Source organism: Oncorhynchus tshawytscha, linkage group LG07, assembly GCF_018296145.1.
Source record: "Oncorhynchus tshawytscha isolate Ot180627B linkage group LG07, Otsh_v2.0, whole genome shotgun sequence".
In the NCBI taxonomy this organism is placed as follows: Eukaryota; Metazoa; Chordata; class Actinopteri; order Salmoniformes; family Salmonidae; genus Oncorhynchus; species Oncorhynchus tshawytscha.
In genome coordinates, this window is record NC_056435.1 from 4,114,283 (window position 1) to 4,132,580 (window position 18,298).

The 18,298-nt window shown below is 43.0% G+C and overlaps 1 protein-coding gene across 1 annotated transcript; it reads left to right on the forward strand.

The window, feature by feature from the left end:
- Positions 1–9,793: 9,793 nt before the first annotated feature.
- LOC112253712 (obg-like ATPase 1) lies at positions 9,794–18,145 on the forward strand. The gene is made up of 11 exons (XM_024425671.2): positions 9,794–10,057; positions 10,816–10,913; positions 13,523–13,666; positions 13,830–13,957; positions 14,223–14,398; positions 14,660–14,740; positions 14,854–14,951; positions 15,279–15,419; positions 15,502–15,598; positions 15,689–15,811; positions 17,015–18,145. The coding sequence occupies exons 2-11, from the start codon at positions 10,816–10,818 to the stop codon at positions 17,120–17,122; spliced, it is 1,194 nt and encodes a 397-aa protein (XP_024281439.1). The 5' UTR covers positions 9,794–10,057; the 3' UTR covers positions 17,123–18,145.
- Positions 18,146–18,298: the final 153 nt, after the last annotated feature.

An 18,298-nucleotide genomic window follows, 5' to 3' on the forward strand; every position in this document is an offset into this window, starting at 1 on the left:
AGTAGGCAATTAAGGTCACAGTTATGAAAACTTAGGACACTAAAGAGGCCGTTCTACTGACTCTGAAAAACACCAAAAGAAAGATGCCCAGGGTCCCTGCTCATCTGCGTGAACGTGCCTTAGGCATGCTGCAAGGAGGCATGAGGACTGCAGATGTGGCCAGGGCAATAAATTGCAATGTCCCTACTGAGACGCCTAAGACAGAGCTACAGAGAGACAGGACAGACAGCTGATCGTCCTCGCATTGGCAGACCACGTGTAGAACACCTGCTCAGGATCGGTACATCCGAACATCACACATGCGGGACATGTACAGGATGGCAACAACAACTGCCCGAGTTACACTAGGAACACACAATCCCTCCATCAGTGCTCAGACTGTCCGCAATAGGCTGAGAGAGGCTGGACTGAGTGCTTGTAGGTCTGTTGTAGGGCAGGTCCTCACCAGACATCACCGGCAACAACACCGCCTATGGGCACAAACCCACCGTCGCTGGACCAGACGGGACTGGCAAAAAGTGCATTCTCTGACAATTTTGTCTCACCAGGGGTGATGGTCGGATTCTCATTTATCGTCGAAGGAATGAACGTTACACCGAGGCCTGTACTCTGAAACGGGATCGATTTGGAGGTGGAGGTTCCGTCATGGTCTGGGGCAGTGTGTCACAGCATCAACGGACTGAGCTTGTTGTCATTGCAGGCAATCTCAATACTGTGCATTACAGGGAAGACATCCTCCTCCCTCATGTGGTACCCTTCCTGCAGGCTCATCCTGACATGACCCTCCAGCATGATAATGCCACCAGCCATACTGCTCATTCTGTGAGTGATTTCCTGCAAGACAGGAATGTCAGTGTTCTGCCATGGCCAGCGAATAGCCCGTATCTCAATCCCATTGAGCACGTCTGGGACCTGTTGGATCGGAGGGTGAGGGCTAGGGCCATTCCCCCCAGAAATGTCCGGGAACTTGCAGGTGCCTTGGTGGAAGAGTGGAGTAACATCTCACAGCAAGAACTGGCAAATCTGGTGCAGTCCATGAGGAGGAGATGCGCTGCAGTACTTAATTCAGCTAGTGGCCACACCAGATACTGACTGTTACTTTTGATTTATATCCCCCCTTTGTTCAGGGACACATTATTCAATTTCTGTTAATCACATGTCTGTGGAACGAACTGGTTCAGTTTATGTCTCAGTTGTTGAATCTTGTTATGCTCATACAAATATTTACGCATGTTAAGTTTTCTGAAAATAAACGCAGTTGACAGTGAGAGGACGTTTCTTTTTTTGCTGAGTTTATAAACATTTCATGCAATTGTACTTAATTTTACATATTAGCAGAATTTTTTTTTAATACCACAGAAATTACAGAAATAACAAGGGAAGAATGGACAGAGAGATGGGCATATGTATTCATCGTAGCGTATTTTTCCAATTCCAAATCAGTATTTGCAACAAAACTGTCCCTATTTGAATTATTTGCAATCTGAGACGTCATTAGGCATCTGAGCATGGTACTTTCAAAAGTTAGGTCTACTCTGTCCGGGGTGGAAAGGTAATCCTATCTACTCAGAAAGATGTCAACTTTAACTGCTGGCTACTCTTCTTCTGTGGCTTAACCCAACGAGAGAAGGTCACAAGTGTTTCCTTAAAGCTGTCTGGGTTTAAACATCTGCTATTGTACAGAAAGTAAATAGCTTAATCAATTGATCACTTCCCAATCAAAGTATATTTTTGTGACTATAGAAGGCTGTAACTTAGCCTCTGAATGTCTCTGGTACACAACAATTATATTTCCATATGCATCGGAGTCACGTCTTTCCTGTGCATTTTACATAAAGCATTGAGGACCAAAGCGCTGTCACAGATTGCTGTATATAATCGGATCCATTGTATTTTCTTCAATCTTAAATAACAGCCCACTGACACAGAGGTAGGCTAAATTAAAACAAAGACTCGAATTGAGGGGGTATGAGAGGGTATGCCATAGGCCTACCTTTTATTAATGAAAACGTCAAAGCACAGGCCTACCCCTTGTTAGCTTAAAGGAAGCATGGTGGGTGGAGGAATTGACCTACAAATCTACGAATATAGCAGCAGTCTGTTAAACAGGTAAACCTACCTCTTATTTCATAAATAGGAAGAAATATGCTTCAACACAAAACCCTCTTGTTATTAGTAAAGTTGAATTCAAATGAAGACTGTTAAGGACCTCCCCTTTTTTTCAATTTTCGGCCTAAAAAGATTGCCTGTTGCTCAGGACCTGAAGCAAGGATATGCTTATTCTTGATACCATTTGAAAGGAAACACTTAGAAGTTTGTGGAAATGTGAAAAAAATGCACGATAATATAACACATTAGATCTGGTAAAAGATAATACAATGGAAAAAAAACGTGTTTTTTTGTACCATCATCTTTGAAATGCAAGAGAAAGGCCATAATGTACTATTCCAGCCCAGGTGTGATTTAGATTTTGGCCAATAGATGGCAGCAGTGTATGTGCAAAGTTTTAGACTGATCGAATGAACCATTGCATTTCTGTTCAAAATGTGCCTAATTGGTTTATTAATACATTTTCAAGTTCATAACTGTGCACTCTCCTCAAACAATATCATGGTATTATTTCACTGTAATAACTACTGTTAATTGGAGAGTGCAGTTAGTTTAACAAGAATTTAAGCTTTCTGCCAATATCAGATATGTCTATGTCTGTCACGTTCTGACCTTTATTTCCTTTATTTTGTCTTTATTTAGTATGGACAGGGTGTGAGTTGGGGTGGGCAGTCTATGTGTGTTTTTCTATGTTGGGGTTTTGAGTTCAGCCTAGTATGGTTCTCAATCAGAGGCAGGTGTCGTTAGTTGTCTCTGATTGAGAATCATACTTAGGTAGCCTGGGTTTCACTTTTGAGTTGTGGGTGTTTGTTTCGGTGTGAGTGTTTGTTGCCACACGGTACTGTTTTGATTTCGTTCGTTTCATGTTTATTGTTTTGTAGTGTTCAGTTTATGTCAGTAAATAAACGTTATGGACACTTACCACGCTGCGCATTGGTCCTCCGATCCTTCTCGCTTCTCCTCCTCAGAAGAGGAGGAATAATGCCGTTACAGAAACACCCACCAACAAAGGACCAAGCAGCGTGGTAAAGGGCAGCAGCAGCAGCGGTAAAGTACACAGGACTCCTGGACATGGGAGGAGATTCTGGACGACCAAGGACCCTGGGCACAGCCAGTCTCCTCATGGCTGGGCACAGCCAGTCTCCTGCCTGTCCGGTGCTGCCGGAGTCCCCCGCCTGTCTGGCGCTGCAGGAGTCTCCCGGATTCTCCTGTCCATTCGGGACCCATGGCTAGGGTCCCCAGTCGGAGGTCGGCGGCAAGGGTCGCTGCTCATAAGAGGCCACGGGGGTGGTTGAGGAGGCGGACAAAAATTGTGGTGAAGTGGGGTCCAAGTCCCGCGCCAGAGCCGCCACCGCGGACAAGGCATTGTATTAATTAGTATGAATATTTTAAATACAGAGGATGTATTTACAGTGCTTTCTACTATTTTACAGCATCTGACTGTATTTTTCATGTTTTGAAGAGGCTCGAATGTTATGGTCCCAAAGAACGTCTGGAAGGCGGCCATGCAACCAGGCCAACAGTTTCACTACAATAGCAAGAGCGCTGAGGTTGGGTGGTTTTGATGTTGACACATGAAAAGCACCCTGAAAAGTATGTACAGATATTGAATAGACCATTGAATTACAATTACTAGAAGAGGCATAGGCCCTTAACCATGGCTATAAAAGGTGCACAGCTTTGGGGGTGAGGGGGGAGATTTCTCAGGCTCAATATAATTGTGTCTCCAAGTTCGAAGAAAATCATTGGGTCATTTTTGTGGGGTCTTCATCTCAGAATGCACATACAAGGATAACAGGTGTTGTGAAAAGAGAATACTTGCTGTTCACCCAAACCAACACTGTTTCGAATGGGAATGTCTGTTTTACTCATTTTAATTATACTGAACAAAAATATAAACGCAACATGTAAAGTGTTGGTCCCATGCTTCATGAGCTGAAATAAAAGATCCCAGAAATGTTCAATATGGGGGAAAAAAAGTGTTTATCTCATTTTGTTCACAAATTTGTTTACATCCCTGTTAGTGAACATTTATCCTTTGCCAAGATAATCCATCCACCTGACATGTGTGGCACATCAAGAAGCTGATTAAACAGCACGATCATTACACATGTGCACCTTGTGCTGGGGACAATAAAAGGCCACTATAAAATGTGCAGTTTTGTCACACAACACAATGCCACAGATGTCTCAAGTTTCGAGAGAGACTGCAATTGGCATGCTGACTGCAGGAATGTCCACCAGAGCTGTAGAAAGATAATTTAATGTTAATTTCTCTACCGCCTCCAACGTCATTTTAGAGAATTTGTCAGAACCTCCAACAGGCCTCACAACCGTAGACCATGTGTATGGTGTTATGTGGGCAAGCGGTTTGCTGACGTCAACGTTCCAACGTTCAACATTGTGAATAGAGTGTCACATGGTGGCGGTGGGGTTATGGTATGAGCAGGCATAAACTATGGACAACAAACACAATTGCATTTTATCGATGACAATTTGAATGCATGGAGATGTCTTGACGGGATTCTGAGGCCCATTGTCGTGCCATTCATCACCATCACCTCATGCTTCAGCATGATGATGCCAGGCCCCATGTCCCAAGGATCTATCTGTACACAATTCCTGGAAGCTGAAAATGTCCCATTTCTTCCATGGCCTGCATACTCAGCAGACATGTCACCCATTGTGCACGTTTGGGATGCTCTGGATCTACGTGTACAACAGTATGTTCAAGTTCCTGCCAATATCCAGCAACTTTGCACAGAAATTGAAGAGGAGTGGGACAACATTCCACAGGCCACAATCAACAGCCTGATCAAATCTATGTAAAGGAAATGTATCGCACTGCATCAAATCAAAATCAAATCAAATCAAACTTTATTTGTCACATGCGCCGAATACAACAAGTGTAGACTTTACCGTGAAATGCTTACTTACAAGCCCTTAAGCAACAGTGTAGTTCAAGAGGAAGAAAAAATTTACAATAGAATTACAATAACAAGGCTATATACAGTAGGGCAAAAAAGTATTTAGTCAGCCACCAAACATCACTGCTCTAGAGGAGATCTGCATGGAGGAATGGGCCAAAATACCAGTAACAGTGTGATAAAACCTTGTGAATACTTACAGAAAAAAATGTACCTCTGTCAATGCCAACAAAGGGTATATAACAAAGTATTGAGATAAACTTTTGTTATTGACCAAATACTTATTTTCCACCATAATTTGCAAATAAATTCATTAAAAATCCTACAATGTGATTTTCCAGATTTTTTTTCTAATTTTGTCTGTCATAGTTGAAATGTAACTATGATGAAAATTACAGGCCTCTCTCATCTTTTTAAGTGGGAGAACTTGCACAATTGGTGGCTGACTAAATACTTTTTTGCCCCACTGTACAGGGGGCACTGGTACCGAGTCAGTGTGCAGGGTACAGGCTAGTTGAGGTAATCTGTACATGTAGGTGGGGGCGAAGTGGCAATGCATAGGTAACAAACAAACAGCGAGTAGCAGCAGTGTACAAAATGTGTGTGTGTGGGGGGGGGTCAATGTAAATTGTCCGGTGGCGATTTTATGAATTGGTCAGCAGTCTTATGGCTTGTGGGTAGAAGCTGTTGAGGAGCCTTTTGGTACTAGACTTGGCGTTCCGGTACTGCTTGCCGTGCGGTATCAGAGAAAACAGTCTATAACTCGGGTGACTGGAGTCTCTGACAATTTTATGGGCTTTCCTCTGACACCGCCTATTGTATAGGTCCTGGATGGCAGGAAGCTTAGCCCCAATAATGTACTGGGCCGTTCGCACTGCCCTCTTCACGACTGTCTTGGTATGTTTGGACCATGATAGCTCATTGGTGATGTGGCCACCAAGGAAATGAACAATCAACCCGCTCCACTAGAGCCCCGCCGATGTTAATGGGGGCCTATGCGGCCCACCTTTTCCTGTAGTCCACGATCAGCTCCTTTGTCTTGTTCACATTTAGGGAGAGTTTGTTGTCCTGGCACCACACTGACAGTTCTCTGACCTCCTCCCTATAGGCTGTTGTCGTTGATCAGGCCTACCACTGTTGTGTCGTCAGCAAACTTAATGATGGTGTTGGAGTCGTGTTTGGCCACGCAGTCGTGGGTGAACAGGGAATACAGGAGGGGACTAAGTACACACCCCTGTGGGGCCCCAGTGTTAAGGATCAGCGTGGCAGACATGTTGTTGCACTACTACCTGGGGGCGGCCCATCAGGAAGTCCAGGATCCAGTTGCAGAGGGAGGTGTTTAGTCCCAGAGTCCTTAGCTTAGTGATGAGCTTCGTGGGCACTATGGTGTTGAACGCTGAGCTGTAGTCAATGAACAGAATTCTCACATAGGTGTTCCTTTTGTCCAGGTAAGAAAGGGCAGTGTGGAGTGCGATTGCATCATCTGTGGATCTGTTGGGATGGTATGCAAATTGGAGTGGGTCTAGGGTGTCCGGGAGGATGCTGTTGATGTGAGCCATGAACAGACTTTCAAAGCCCTTCATGGCTACCGACGTGAGTGCCACGGGGCGGTAATCATTTAGGCAAGTTATGGTGGTCTGCTCGAAACAGGTAGGTATTACAGACTCAGTCAGTGAGAGGTTGAAAATGTCAGTGAAGACACTTGCTAGTTGGTCAGCGCATGCTCGCAGTACACGTCCTGGTAATCCGTCTGGCCCAGCAGTTTTGTGAATGTTGACCTGTTTAAGGGTTTTGTTCTCAACAGCATTATCACACAGTCATCCATAACAGCTGGTGCTCTCGTGCATGCTTCAGTGTTGCTTGCCTCGAAGCAAGCACAAAAGGCATTTAGCTTGTCTGGTAGGTTAGCGTCACTGGGCAGCTCGTGTCTGGGTTTCCCTTTGTAGTCCGTAATAGTTTTCAAGCCCTGCCACGTCCGACGAGCTTCAGAGCTGGTGTAGTAGGATTCAATCTTAATCCTGTATTGACGCTTTGCTTGTTTGATGGTTTGTCTGAGGGCATAGCAGCATTTCTTATAAGCGTTGAGATTAGTCTCCCGCTCCTTGAAAGCGGCAGTACTAGCCTTTAGCTCGATGCAGATGTTGCCTGTAATCCATGGCTTCTGGTTGGGATATGTACGTACAGTCACTGTGGGGACATCTTCATCGATGTACTTATTGATGAAGCCGATGACTGAGGTGGTGTATTCCTTAATGCCATTGGATGAATCCCGGGAACATATTCCAGTCTGTGCTAGTAAAACCGTTCTGTAGTGTAGCATCCGTGTCATCTGACCACATGAGGTCACACCAGATACTGACTGTTTTTCTGATCCCCACCTCAGCCTTTTTTAAAGGTATCTGTGACCAACAGGAAGCACTGTGGTCCTCCTGTAACCTGCTGGTAGGGAAAAGCGTAGAGACCACCCCCAGGCAGTGGCCATGATAGCTACGGAAGCCCTGGGGTGGTACTGAAGGAAGGGGGCCTCGACCCCAGGCGAAGGGTCCCCCACAACACCCTAGGACCCGCCGGCCACGGCCTGACAGCGCTGCGGCGCCTAGGGCGATGCGCCTAGGGGATGGATCTCCTCTGGGCCCCGAAGGACGGGAAGGTAATTTTTCAGAGGAGCAGGATGAGGCGAGTTTGATAAGGACTCACCCCGCTCCTGTACAAGGGACTGAAGACAGCTTTTTAACAAAGTGACTTTTTAACATGTTTTTCATGTCTTAAAAATGTTTTACCTTTGTTAGATCATTAGTACACATTTTAAATGGCATTTACAGATTTGATGTTTACAAGGAAAGCACTTCTTATTCATGGTTGTTTTCATTGATTTTAACAACATGTTTTTTATTTATTTATTTTACCTTTATTTAATCAGGTAGGCAAGTTGAGAACAAGTTCTCTTTTACAATTGCGACCTGGCCAAGATAAAGCAAAGCAGTTCGACAGATACAACGACACAGAGTAACACATGGAGTAAAACAAACATACAGTCAATAATACAGTATAAACAAGTCTATATACAATGTGAGCAAATGAGGTGAGAAGGGAGGTAAAGGCAAAAAGGCCATGGTGGCGAAGTAAATACAATATAGCAAGTAAAACACTGGAATGGTCGTTTTGCAATGGAAGAATGTGCAAAGTAGAAATAAAAATAATGGGGTGCAAAGGAGCAAAATAAATAAATAAATGAAATACAGTTGGGAAAGAGGTAGTTGTTTGGGCTAAATTATAGGTGGGCTATGTACAGGTGCAGTAATCTGTGAGCTGCTCTGACAGTTGGTGCTTAAAGCTAGTGAGGGAGATAAGTGTTTCCAGTTTCAGAGATTTTTGTAGTTCGTTCCAGTCATTGGCAGCAGAGAACTGGAAGGAGAGGCTGTACTTGGATGTACTTTTTAACAAATTGAAATGTAACTTTCAAATGCTGTGTTTCATGCTTTGTTGCCGTTTTTATGTGTATGAAATGATGTAAAAAATTAATGAGCTGTTTTTAAAGGAAATGTGTTTATAAAACTTTTCCAAAAGAAAAAAAAATCTGTGACCAACAGATGCATTTTGGTATCCCAGTCATGAAATCCATAGATTAGGGCACAATTCATTTATTTCATTTGACTGATTTCCTCATATGACCTGTAACTCAGTAAAATATTTGAAATTGTTGCATGTTGCGTTTATATTTTTGTTCAGTATAGTAAACTTGAAGACAAAAAGGGAAGCATGATGTAAAATGCGAACCTGGTATTCCAACTGATTTTAGGCTACTAAAGCCAATAATTTACCGCTGCGCAACGGAGTTCTGATGAACAGTGGAGATATAAAATGTCAATATGATAATCACACGGTGCTATTTATCGTTGACCAGCAGATGTCCCTAATGTTCATTGTGAACAGATAATGACGCTCAGATGAATGAACCGTTTTTAGGCGCCGAAACATTCAGAAAGCCTTGTCAGATATATGTTTATTTATTTGCCCTTTTGTAATGTAACTATTTGCACATCGTTACAACAGTGTACATAGCCATAATATGACATTTCAAATGTCTCTATTCCTTTTAAAATTGTGTGACTGTTTACTGTTCATGTTTTGTTTTTTTCACTTTTGTTTGTGTATTTCACTTGCTTTGGCAATGTAAACATTTGTTTCCTATGCCAATAAAGCCTATAGAAATTAATTTAATATTAGAGAAAGGAAGAGGTACGAATGCCATTGGCCAATTAATGGGGGAACGTTTAACGCCCCCACTTAGCAGACTGTTGACCAATCGCGTTCACGTTGTCATGCTACGTCAAGAGGTTGCTTAGCTAATGTTGGGTTTCTGAGCTGGCGCCATTCACTCCCATTTCCCCATCTCCTCAAAATGATAAATTCAATTCAAAGGGCTTTATTGGAATGGGAAACATGTTTACGTTGCCAAAGCAAGTGAAATAGATGAGGTATATCTGGCCTCGTTTGGGTGTCAATGGTGGAAACCGCCCGGGGTGATCTTCTTCTTCGTTGGGGTTTAGCGGCGGTTGGCATCCAATATTACATTGCATTACCGCCACCGCGCTGGCTGATTGATATTGAATCAATTACGTCACACTGCAAACGTGCAGCGCTTTACGTGTTATAAGGTTTCGTCCAATGAGAATGCTGAGACACAAAACACTTCCGATATGCTGTCTCTTTTCTAGGGTTTCATTATATAGCACAGCCACAAAGTCAAATTGGCCATATTGTAAAAAAAAAGAATGAAAACAAAAAATGTATTTTTGGTCTTAATTTAAGTTTAGGCATAAGGGTAACCACACTGCTAAGGTTCGGTTGAAAATCACATTTTAAGGAAATTAATTGGAACAATTAGGAGGGGTTATGACTTCGTGGCTGTGGGAACTAGTGACGACCCTTTTCTAGTTTCGCTAGATGTGGAGCAGTGTGAACATATTCCAACCAAATCTATTTTCGTAGATAGCCGAACAAAAATAAACCGAATCAAGGTGATATGAACATATAGCTCGTTAAAGACATGCTTGTTTGGTTATATATTCGTCCTTGCGATGTGTTTCGTTTTATTTTAATAAACAATAACGTTACTTGACATAGCTAGCTAGTTGGCTAGCTAGCATGCTGACAAGCAGAATGAATGGGACCGTTCCTTACTAGCTAGCTAGCTTCTCCACATGTGTTTTAGCCTGTTTGCTAGTTAGCTGTCTTCTAGCTATGCAGTTGGTTAGCTGTGCCAACTAGCAAGTCTGTCTTTTCAAATTAGGTTGTCGTTTGTGTCAACTCGAGTAGCTAGTAGGCGTTGAGTCAGCGATATGAAACCGGGAAGTTATCCGAGGTAAATAACTGTCAGCTAGGTAACTATGTGACAAGTCATCGCAGGGTATAGATTGCTGTCTGTACTCTTTGCCAGCAGTATTCCAGACGCAACTACACACGATGTGGTCTAATTCAAGGCAACTGTGTGGCATTGCAAACCCAGCCTTGCATGTTATGCGAACCCAGCCTTGGTAGTGTAGTAAACCATTGTAATCAGTACAAAAAATAGTGACATGTCGTTGTCAGAGTAAAAGGGAACAATATGCACACGGTTTCTGAAATTGACCCCTGGGGTGTGAGAGCTGAGTCTGATAGAGTTGTCAGCCATGTAAAAATGTAATGTTGATATTAAGCATGTCCCATAATTTAGTTGTTTGGTTCAAGAGCATGAAGTGTTTAATTTCTGTTTCTAAATGTTTTGTTGCTGTTGCAGATGCCTCCAAAGAAGGGAGAAGGACCAAAACAACCACCGCTGATTGGACGCTTCGGGACTTCTTTGAAGATTGGGATTGTGGGATTGCCGAATGTTGGGTATGGACATGACTACAATTTAGTAGTTTCCCATAGTTGTAAAGGTAGGGTTTTGGAGAATCATTAGCACAATTCACACTATAGGGCCAACTAGGATTGCACATTTTGGAATATTCAGAGATGGAGACTTTCTGTGGGAAAATCAAATCAAACTTTATTTGCTACATGTGCCGAATACAACATGTGTAGATTTTACCGTGAAATACTTACTTACAAGCCCTTAACCAACAGTTGTTCAAGAAGAAAATATTTACCAAGTAGGCAAAAAAAAAATTATAATAAAAGTAACACAATAAGAATTACAATAACGAGGCTATATACAGGGGGCACCGGCTATATACAGAGGGCACCAAGTCAGTGTGCGGGGGTACAGGCTAGTTGAGGTAATCTGTGCATGTAGGTTGTGGTAAAGTGACTATGCATAGGTAACAAACAAACAGCGAGTAGCTGTTGAGGAGCCTTTTGGTCCATGACTTGGCGTTCCGGTACCGCTTGCAGTGCGGTAGCAGAGAAAAGTCTATAACTTGGGTGACTGGAGTCTCTGCCAATTTTCTGTCCTTCCTCTGACACCGCCTATTATATAGGTCCTGGATGGCAGGCAGCTTGGCCCCATGTGATGCACTGGGCTGTTCACACTACCCTATGTAGCACCTTACTGTCAGATGCCGAGCAGTTGCCATACCAGGCGGTGATGCAACCGGTCAAGATGCTCTCGATGGTGCAGCTGTAGAACCTTGTGAGAATCTAGGGACCCATGACAAATCTTTTCAGTCTCCTGAGGGGGAAAAGGTTATGTGGTGCCTTCTTCATGACTGTCTTGGTGTGTTTGGACCATGATAGTTTGTTGGTGATGTGGCCACCAAGGAACTTAACTCTCAACCCACCCACCTTTTCCTGTAGTCCACGATCAGCTCCTTTGTCTTGCTCACATTTAGGGAGAGTTTGTTGTCCTGGCACCACACTGCCAGTTCTCTGACCACCTCCCTATAGGCTGTTGTCGGTGATCAGGCCTACCACTGTTGTGTCGTCAGCAAACTTAATGATGGTGTTGGAGTCGCGTTTGGCAACGCAGTCGGGAGTAAACAGGGAATACATGAGGGTACTAAGTAGGGGAATTAACGGAAATGTATGCAAATGAATATTAATACCATTTAAATGTAGATGTTTTTTGCATTGGATATATTTACCATATCATAAGGAGACAGAAACATACACCTTTTACCTTATCATAAGTAGACATAATTGCAAATGATTAAATCCTTCCAATAGAAATAAAATTAACTATTTAGTTATGAATTGAACTTTAATTAAATGAGTTGACTTTTCACATGGGATGATTTCACTGAAAAACAAAAGGGAATATTGAATGATCCCCAATGATCCATCGCATTTCCCAAAAACATTTTCAACATACATCTGTAAAATGATAGTCTAGAAACTAAAGCTTTGGTTGTCTTCCTCTCAGGCTTCCATGTCTTCTCCCTGGACCTCCTCAATGTCCACCTATTGAACATCAGACTCTGAGGCCTCATCTTCACTGTCACTTTCCAACCTTGTTGAGGTTGGCTCGTTGTCAGGCTCAAAAATCCTCAAAATTGCCCTGATGGCCACCAATTCTTCAACCCTTGTATTGGTCTGTTGGCCTGTTGCATGCTTTTACATTTTTTATTTTATTTCACCTTTATTTAAACAGGTAGGCCAGTTGAGAACAAGTTCTCATTTGCAACTGCGACCTGGCCAAGATAAAGCAAAGCAGTGCAACACAAACAACAACACAGAGTTACACATGGAATAAACAAACGTACAGTCAATAACACAATAGAAAAGTCTATATACAGTGTGTGCAAATTAAGTAAGGAGGTAAGGCAATAAATAGGCCATAGTGGCGAAATAATTACAATTTAGCAATTAAACACTGGAGAGATAGATGTGCAGAAGTTGAATGTGCAAGTAGAGGTACTGGGGTGCAAAGGAGCAAAATAAATAACAGTATGGGGATGACGTAGTTGGAAGGGCTATTTACAGATGGGCTATGTACAGGTGCAGTGATCTGTGAGTTGCTCTGACAGCTGGTGCTTAAAGCTAGTGAGGGAGATATGAGTCTCCAGCTTCAGTGATTTTTGCAGTTCGTTCCAGTCATTGGCAGCAGAGAACTGGAAGGAAAGGCGGCCAAAGAGGAATTGGTTTTGGGGGTGACCAGTGAAATATACCTGCTGGAGCGTGTGCTACAGGTGGGTGCTGCTATGGTGACCAGTGAGCTGAGATAAGGCGGGGCTTTACCTAGCAAAGACTTATAGGTAACCTGGAGTCATTGGGTTTGGCTCCAGGTCATGTAGTTAAATGATGATGTAGTTCAAATTCCCAAAATTCCCAGGCTTAACTTCCCATGGACAATTTCCGGAAATTTACAGGAAAGTTTCCGACCCTTTGCAACCCTAGGGCCAACCCAACCTGTACTGTTCTGGCTTTCCAGCAACTGTGGTGGCTGCATGTCACTACAGTGCAATTCAGACAAATGTATCTGCTTTTGTTGTTCAGTAGACCCTACCATGCAGATGTCTTGGGCTGTAGAATAGTGACAGACTTTGTCTCGTAATTTTTGTCTACAGGAAGTCAACATTCTTCAATGTGCTGACCAAGAGCCAGGCCGCAGCAGAGAATTTTCCCTTCTGCACCATCGACCCCAACGAGAGCAGAGTACCCATCCCTGACGAACGCTATGACTACCTCTGCACCTTCCACAAGCCCCTCAGGTAGAGTTGTGTGTGTGAGCAGAGTGCCCATTCATGTAGAACGTTACAACTACTTCTGCACCTTCCACAAGCCTTGGAAATGTGTGTATGAGTAAACACTCTGTACATCAAGTTTGTACATCAAGTTTGTGTGTAACTTCTCCGTCTCTTTCTCATTGGACAGTAAAGTCCCAGCGTTTCTAAATGTGGTGGACATAGCTGGGCTGGTGAAAGGTGCTCACGCTGGACAAGGACTGGGCAACGCCTTCCTGTCTCACATTAGTGCCTGCGATGGCATCTTCCACATGACACGTGAGTTTAACACACACTCGCAGAAACGCACTCACACACATGCACTCAATCACACACTGTAATCCTGGTATACATTTCGCATTAAAACCGCAAGCATGGGAAGCTTCCATTCTAATCAATAGGGCACTCACACCTACTCGATGCTAGCACAGTTCAGATGTGCATGCACAACAACAACAATATACTCAATTCCTATTTTATCAGCTTTGTGAAGTCTAGCACCATGGTGTAACCTGGACATAATTGAGTGTTTCTGTGTGTGTAGGTGCGTTTGAGGATGAGGACATCATCCATGTGGAGGGTAATGTGGACCCAGTGAGGGACATTGAGATAATCCATGAGGAGCTACGGCTGAAAGATGAGGAGTCTCTTGGACCAATCATAGATAAGTTGGAGAAGACCGCTGTCAGAGGAGGAGACAAGAAACTCAAACCTGAATACGTGAGTAGAGTGTGTGTGTGTGTGTGTGGGGTGGTTGATCAGTGCCCTATTGGGTCTGAGACTGAGGTCTGAAGCTGTGTGAGTGGGCTTGATTCAAGCACTTGAAACACTTTCCCATGCCCTCTCATAGATCTTTTGAGACCCACAGGCGTGCCTAGGGAGAAGGGGCCACAGATAAAATCAGAATTCAGCATTTGTTTACTCATATTCTCTCCTTTCATTCCCTTCTCTTGTTCCCTTCTTCCCTCATACCTCACTCAGGACATCATGTTGAAGGTAAAGAACTGGATTTCAGAGGAGAAGAAACACGTCCGCTTCTACAATGACTGGAACGAGAAGGAGGTACGACTATGTGTGTGTGCTCACAAAAGACAGAGAGCAGAGTACCATTAGTTGCAGGGGCCTGTATACCAGCACACACACATCTAACCCAGTGTGTGTGTGTGTTTATGCAGATAGATGTGCTGAACAAATACCTGTTCCTCACCTCCAAGCCCATGATCTACCTGGTCAACCTCTCAGAGAAGGACTACATCAGGAAAAAGAACAAGTGGTCAGTGGGTTCTCTTTCTTAATTCCTTATTCCTGCTTTCTAAATCTTATGTTATTTGGGTTGTGATGCCTGGCAACCATTATCTGAGGAGCTGAAATGCTACTTGTTGAGGGTCTGAACTTTACTTGCAGTAGGGGTTTATTTTGTGATTGTGGCATTTTGTGCAAAAGAAACACTGACAGTTTTGTATGTGCAAAAAACCCTGACTGTTTGGTTTATTAAAGAGCAACTTCAATCAAAAATCAACTTTCTTTTTCTAATGTAGAGGATCTTTTCTCTATGTATATACATAGGATTGTTTTCTCTTAAATATGCATTCTCTCCCAGGCTGATTAAGATTAAGGAGTGGGTCGATGCCCATGACCCAGGGGCTATGGTCATACCAGTGAGTGGAGGACTTGAGGCCAAACTACAGGACATGACCGACGAGGAGAAGGACAAATACTGTGAGGAGGCGAAGACTCAGAGGTACACACACGGACAGATCAAACACACAATGAACACATTTTAAGCGGTTAACTTATTAACTGTGTATGTGTGTGTATTGCAGTGTACTGACTAAGATCATTAAGACGGGCTATGCAGCTCTGCAGTTGGAATATTTCTTCACAGCGGGACCAGACGAGGTTAGAGCGTGGACTGTCAGGGTAAGAGACACAGTTTTGTTATCTCTCTCCCACAATGAGGTGTGGGTGTGACTATCACAGCGTTATGTATTACTCCTCTCTGTCCTACAGAAAGGCAGCAAGGCGCCCCAGGCGGCAGGGAAGATCCACACTGACTTTGAGAAAGGTTTCATCATGGCAGAGGTCATGAAGTTCCAGGACTTCAAAGAAGAGGGCACCGAGAATGCTGTCAAGGTGTGTGTGATGGCATAAGTACTTGTCAAAAGTTTTTTTTGTCTAATCTTATCTGGATAAGACCATCTGATAAAGATGGCACTGTACTGGATGGCCGCCGTTTTGCGAGCTCTGACCCAACATTGTTATTTTGTGACTATTGCCGTTTATTTTTCCTTTATTTTCACGAAATGTATCCGTTGTCATTTCTTATAACCGACAATAACTTTTGAACATCATATCAGCAGTTACTTAGCCCAATTCCGGCTTCAACTTTGTGGGCTCTTAATGTAATTCCGCCCCAATTGTCCGGGTATCCAAGAGGAAATGTCGGCTTTACAGAGGGGGAATCCTGGTTGGGATTAAGGTGAAAGGAAAAGCGGCCACCTCTTCCCTCTATTCTGTTGGCCAATGTACAGTCACTTGATAATAAAATTAATGACATTTTGATTGCGGATTTGCTACTTAACGAGTCTCTTGTAACTGCAATATTTTCTACTTTTCTGAAACATTGCTTTTTGGACAAGATACCCCCCATGGCTATCCAACTCAATGAATTCTCCATTCGCAGAGAGGACAGGACAGTAGATTCAGGAAAATTGATAGGGGGAAGAGGTGTGCCTCTTCATCAACAACAAATGTTATTCTGACTCGAGCGCAAGTATGCCCCCATCGACAGGGCTGCAGTGGAGCGGGTCAAGAGCTTCAAGTTCCTCAGGGTCCAAGTCACTAAGGACTTAATGGTCCACACACATGCGTAGTCGTGAAGTAGGCACCCTTGTATTTATTCCTATGCACACTCTCAGGACTCTACATACTCACACACACTGACACTCCAACATACAACATTCACACACATTTTTATACTGACTCTATACACACACAAATATAATATTAATTTACGCTGATGCTACTCTATCATACATCCTGATGCCTAGTCACCTTACCCATATACTTATCTACCTCTATCGCTCCAGTTTCCCTGCACATTGTAAGTATGGTATTGGAACTGACCCTGTATATAGCTTCTTACTTTCTTGTGTTCTTATTTGTATTTGTTCTACCTTTATCTGTTAGTGCTACATTGATATTGATCACTGCATTGTTGGGTTTAGTTTGCAAGAAAGGCATTTCAATGTACTTGTGCACGTGACATTAACTTATCTTGCTAAATTACTTTGTATAATGTAAATTAATTTTTTTCTGGTTTGATTTGTCCCATAGGCTGCTGGGAAGTACAGGCAGCTGGGCAGGAACTACATCGTGGAGGACGGAGACATTATATTTTTCAAATTCAACACACCCAATGCACCCAAGGCGGCGAAGAAGTGATGGGACCAATGCGACCAATACAATAGCATAGGGTTCTTGTGTCCCGTCTCAATTTGTCCTTGAGGGCCGCAGTGTCTGTTGATTTTTCTCCCCTCTCCCTGATTATTATGACAAGATAAGAATTAATCATTCTAATTATATGTATGGTAGGATGAAAATCGAGTGCACACTGTAACCATTGAGGTCCTGACCAGGTCCTAACGTGTTTTCTGGTCAGGTTATTTTATCAGGAAAAACTCTGGGCCCTAGTCAGGACTGATCGGAACATGGAGGGACCATTATTATTATTTTAAGTAAAGTAGGCATCTCTGACCGTGCCTGACCAGAAACCACCAACGTGACTTTTAGCTTGGGACCCTGATTATCGCACCTACCCATACACTTATTATATTAAATCTATATCTTTGCCCTCCTCACACAAGACATTTGCAGCCACATTGTGAATAAGAGGAAGATATAAATAAGTCTTCTGACACCCCTGGCCACGTTCATATTTGTGGATGAGAATATTGCTTTAATTTGCTCTGGTTACAAAAGGAAAACATCATCTAGCTAGCTTGCTACTTAGCTAAACAATGGAAGGTGCACAATCCATGGCTACACAGCTAGCTGGCAAACAAGCTACCTACTCTATAAATTAGCTTGACGTGCTAGAAATTAATAGAGGTTGAGTAATACATTAAATTATCTTCTGAATCAATTTCTTTATCATGTATTGAATGTAGAAGTTTTAGTTTAATCTCCTTCCCAAAAAACGCAATCTCAGACTTTGTCAGTGAATTAGGTTGTCTCCATGGTACCCAGACAATTTTTGCCATACAATACATGCCTTCAAACTATTATAAAACCATGCCTTTACCTAAGGAAAACGTTTGAGGGACACTATGTAACACCAATTCCCTTAGGCAAGGGGAAATGACAGGTTTTGTGCAACCGGGCCTGACAAGCATTTTCATGAAAACGCATGTACTGCAACCACAATATGGGTCAACAATATACTCAATAAAACAAGACAACAGATTCCGTTTGTGTTCAAATGTGTTTTAATTGATGGGTGTTCATGTGCGTGTTGAACCAGAGTATGTATTTTGAAGTGGATGGGATGCTTGTAACAGGCTGGGGGAACATGCTGATACTGCAAAATAAATGACATGCAGTGACAGGTTCTGGGCATAC

Coding starts and splice junctions, on each gene's coding strand:
- LOC112253712 (XM_024425671.2), top strand. CDS start 10,816: ATGCCTCCAAAGAAGGGAGAAGGACCAAAACAACCACCGCTGATTGGA. Junction 14,741..14,853: donor ATGACTGGAACGAGAAGGAG/GTACGACTATGT, acceptor GTGTTTATGCAG/ATAGATGTGCTGAACAAATA. Junction 15,599..15,688: donor TTAGAGCGTGGACTGTCAGG/GTAAGAGACACA, acceptor TCTGTCCTACAG/AAAGGCAGCAAGGCGCCCCA.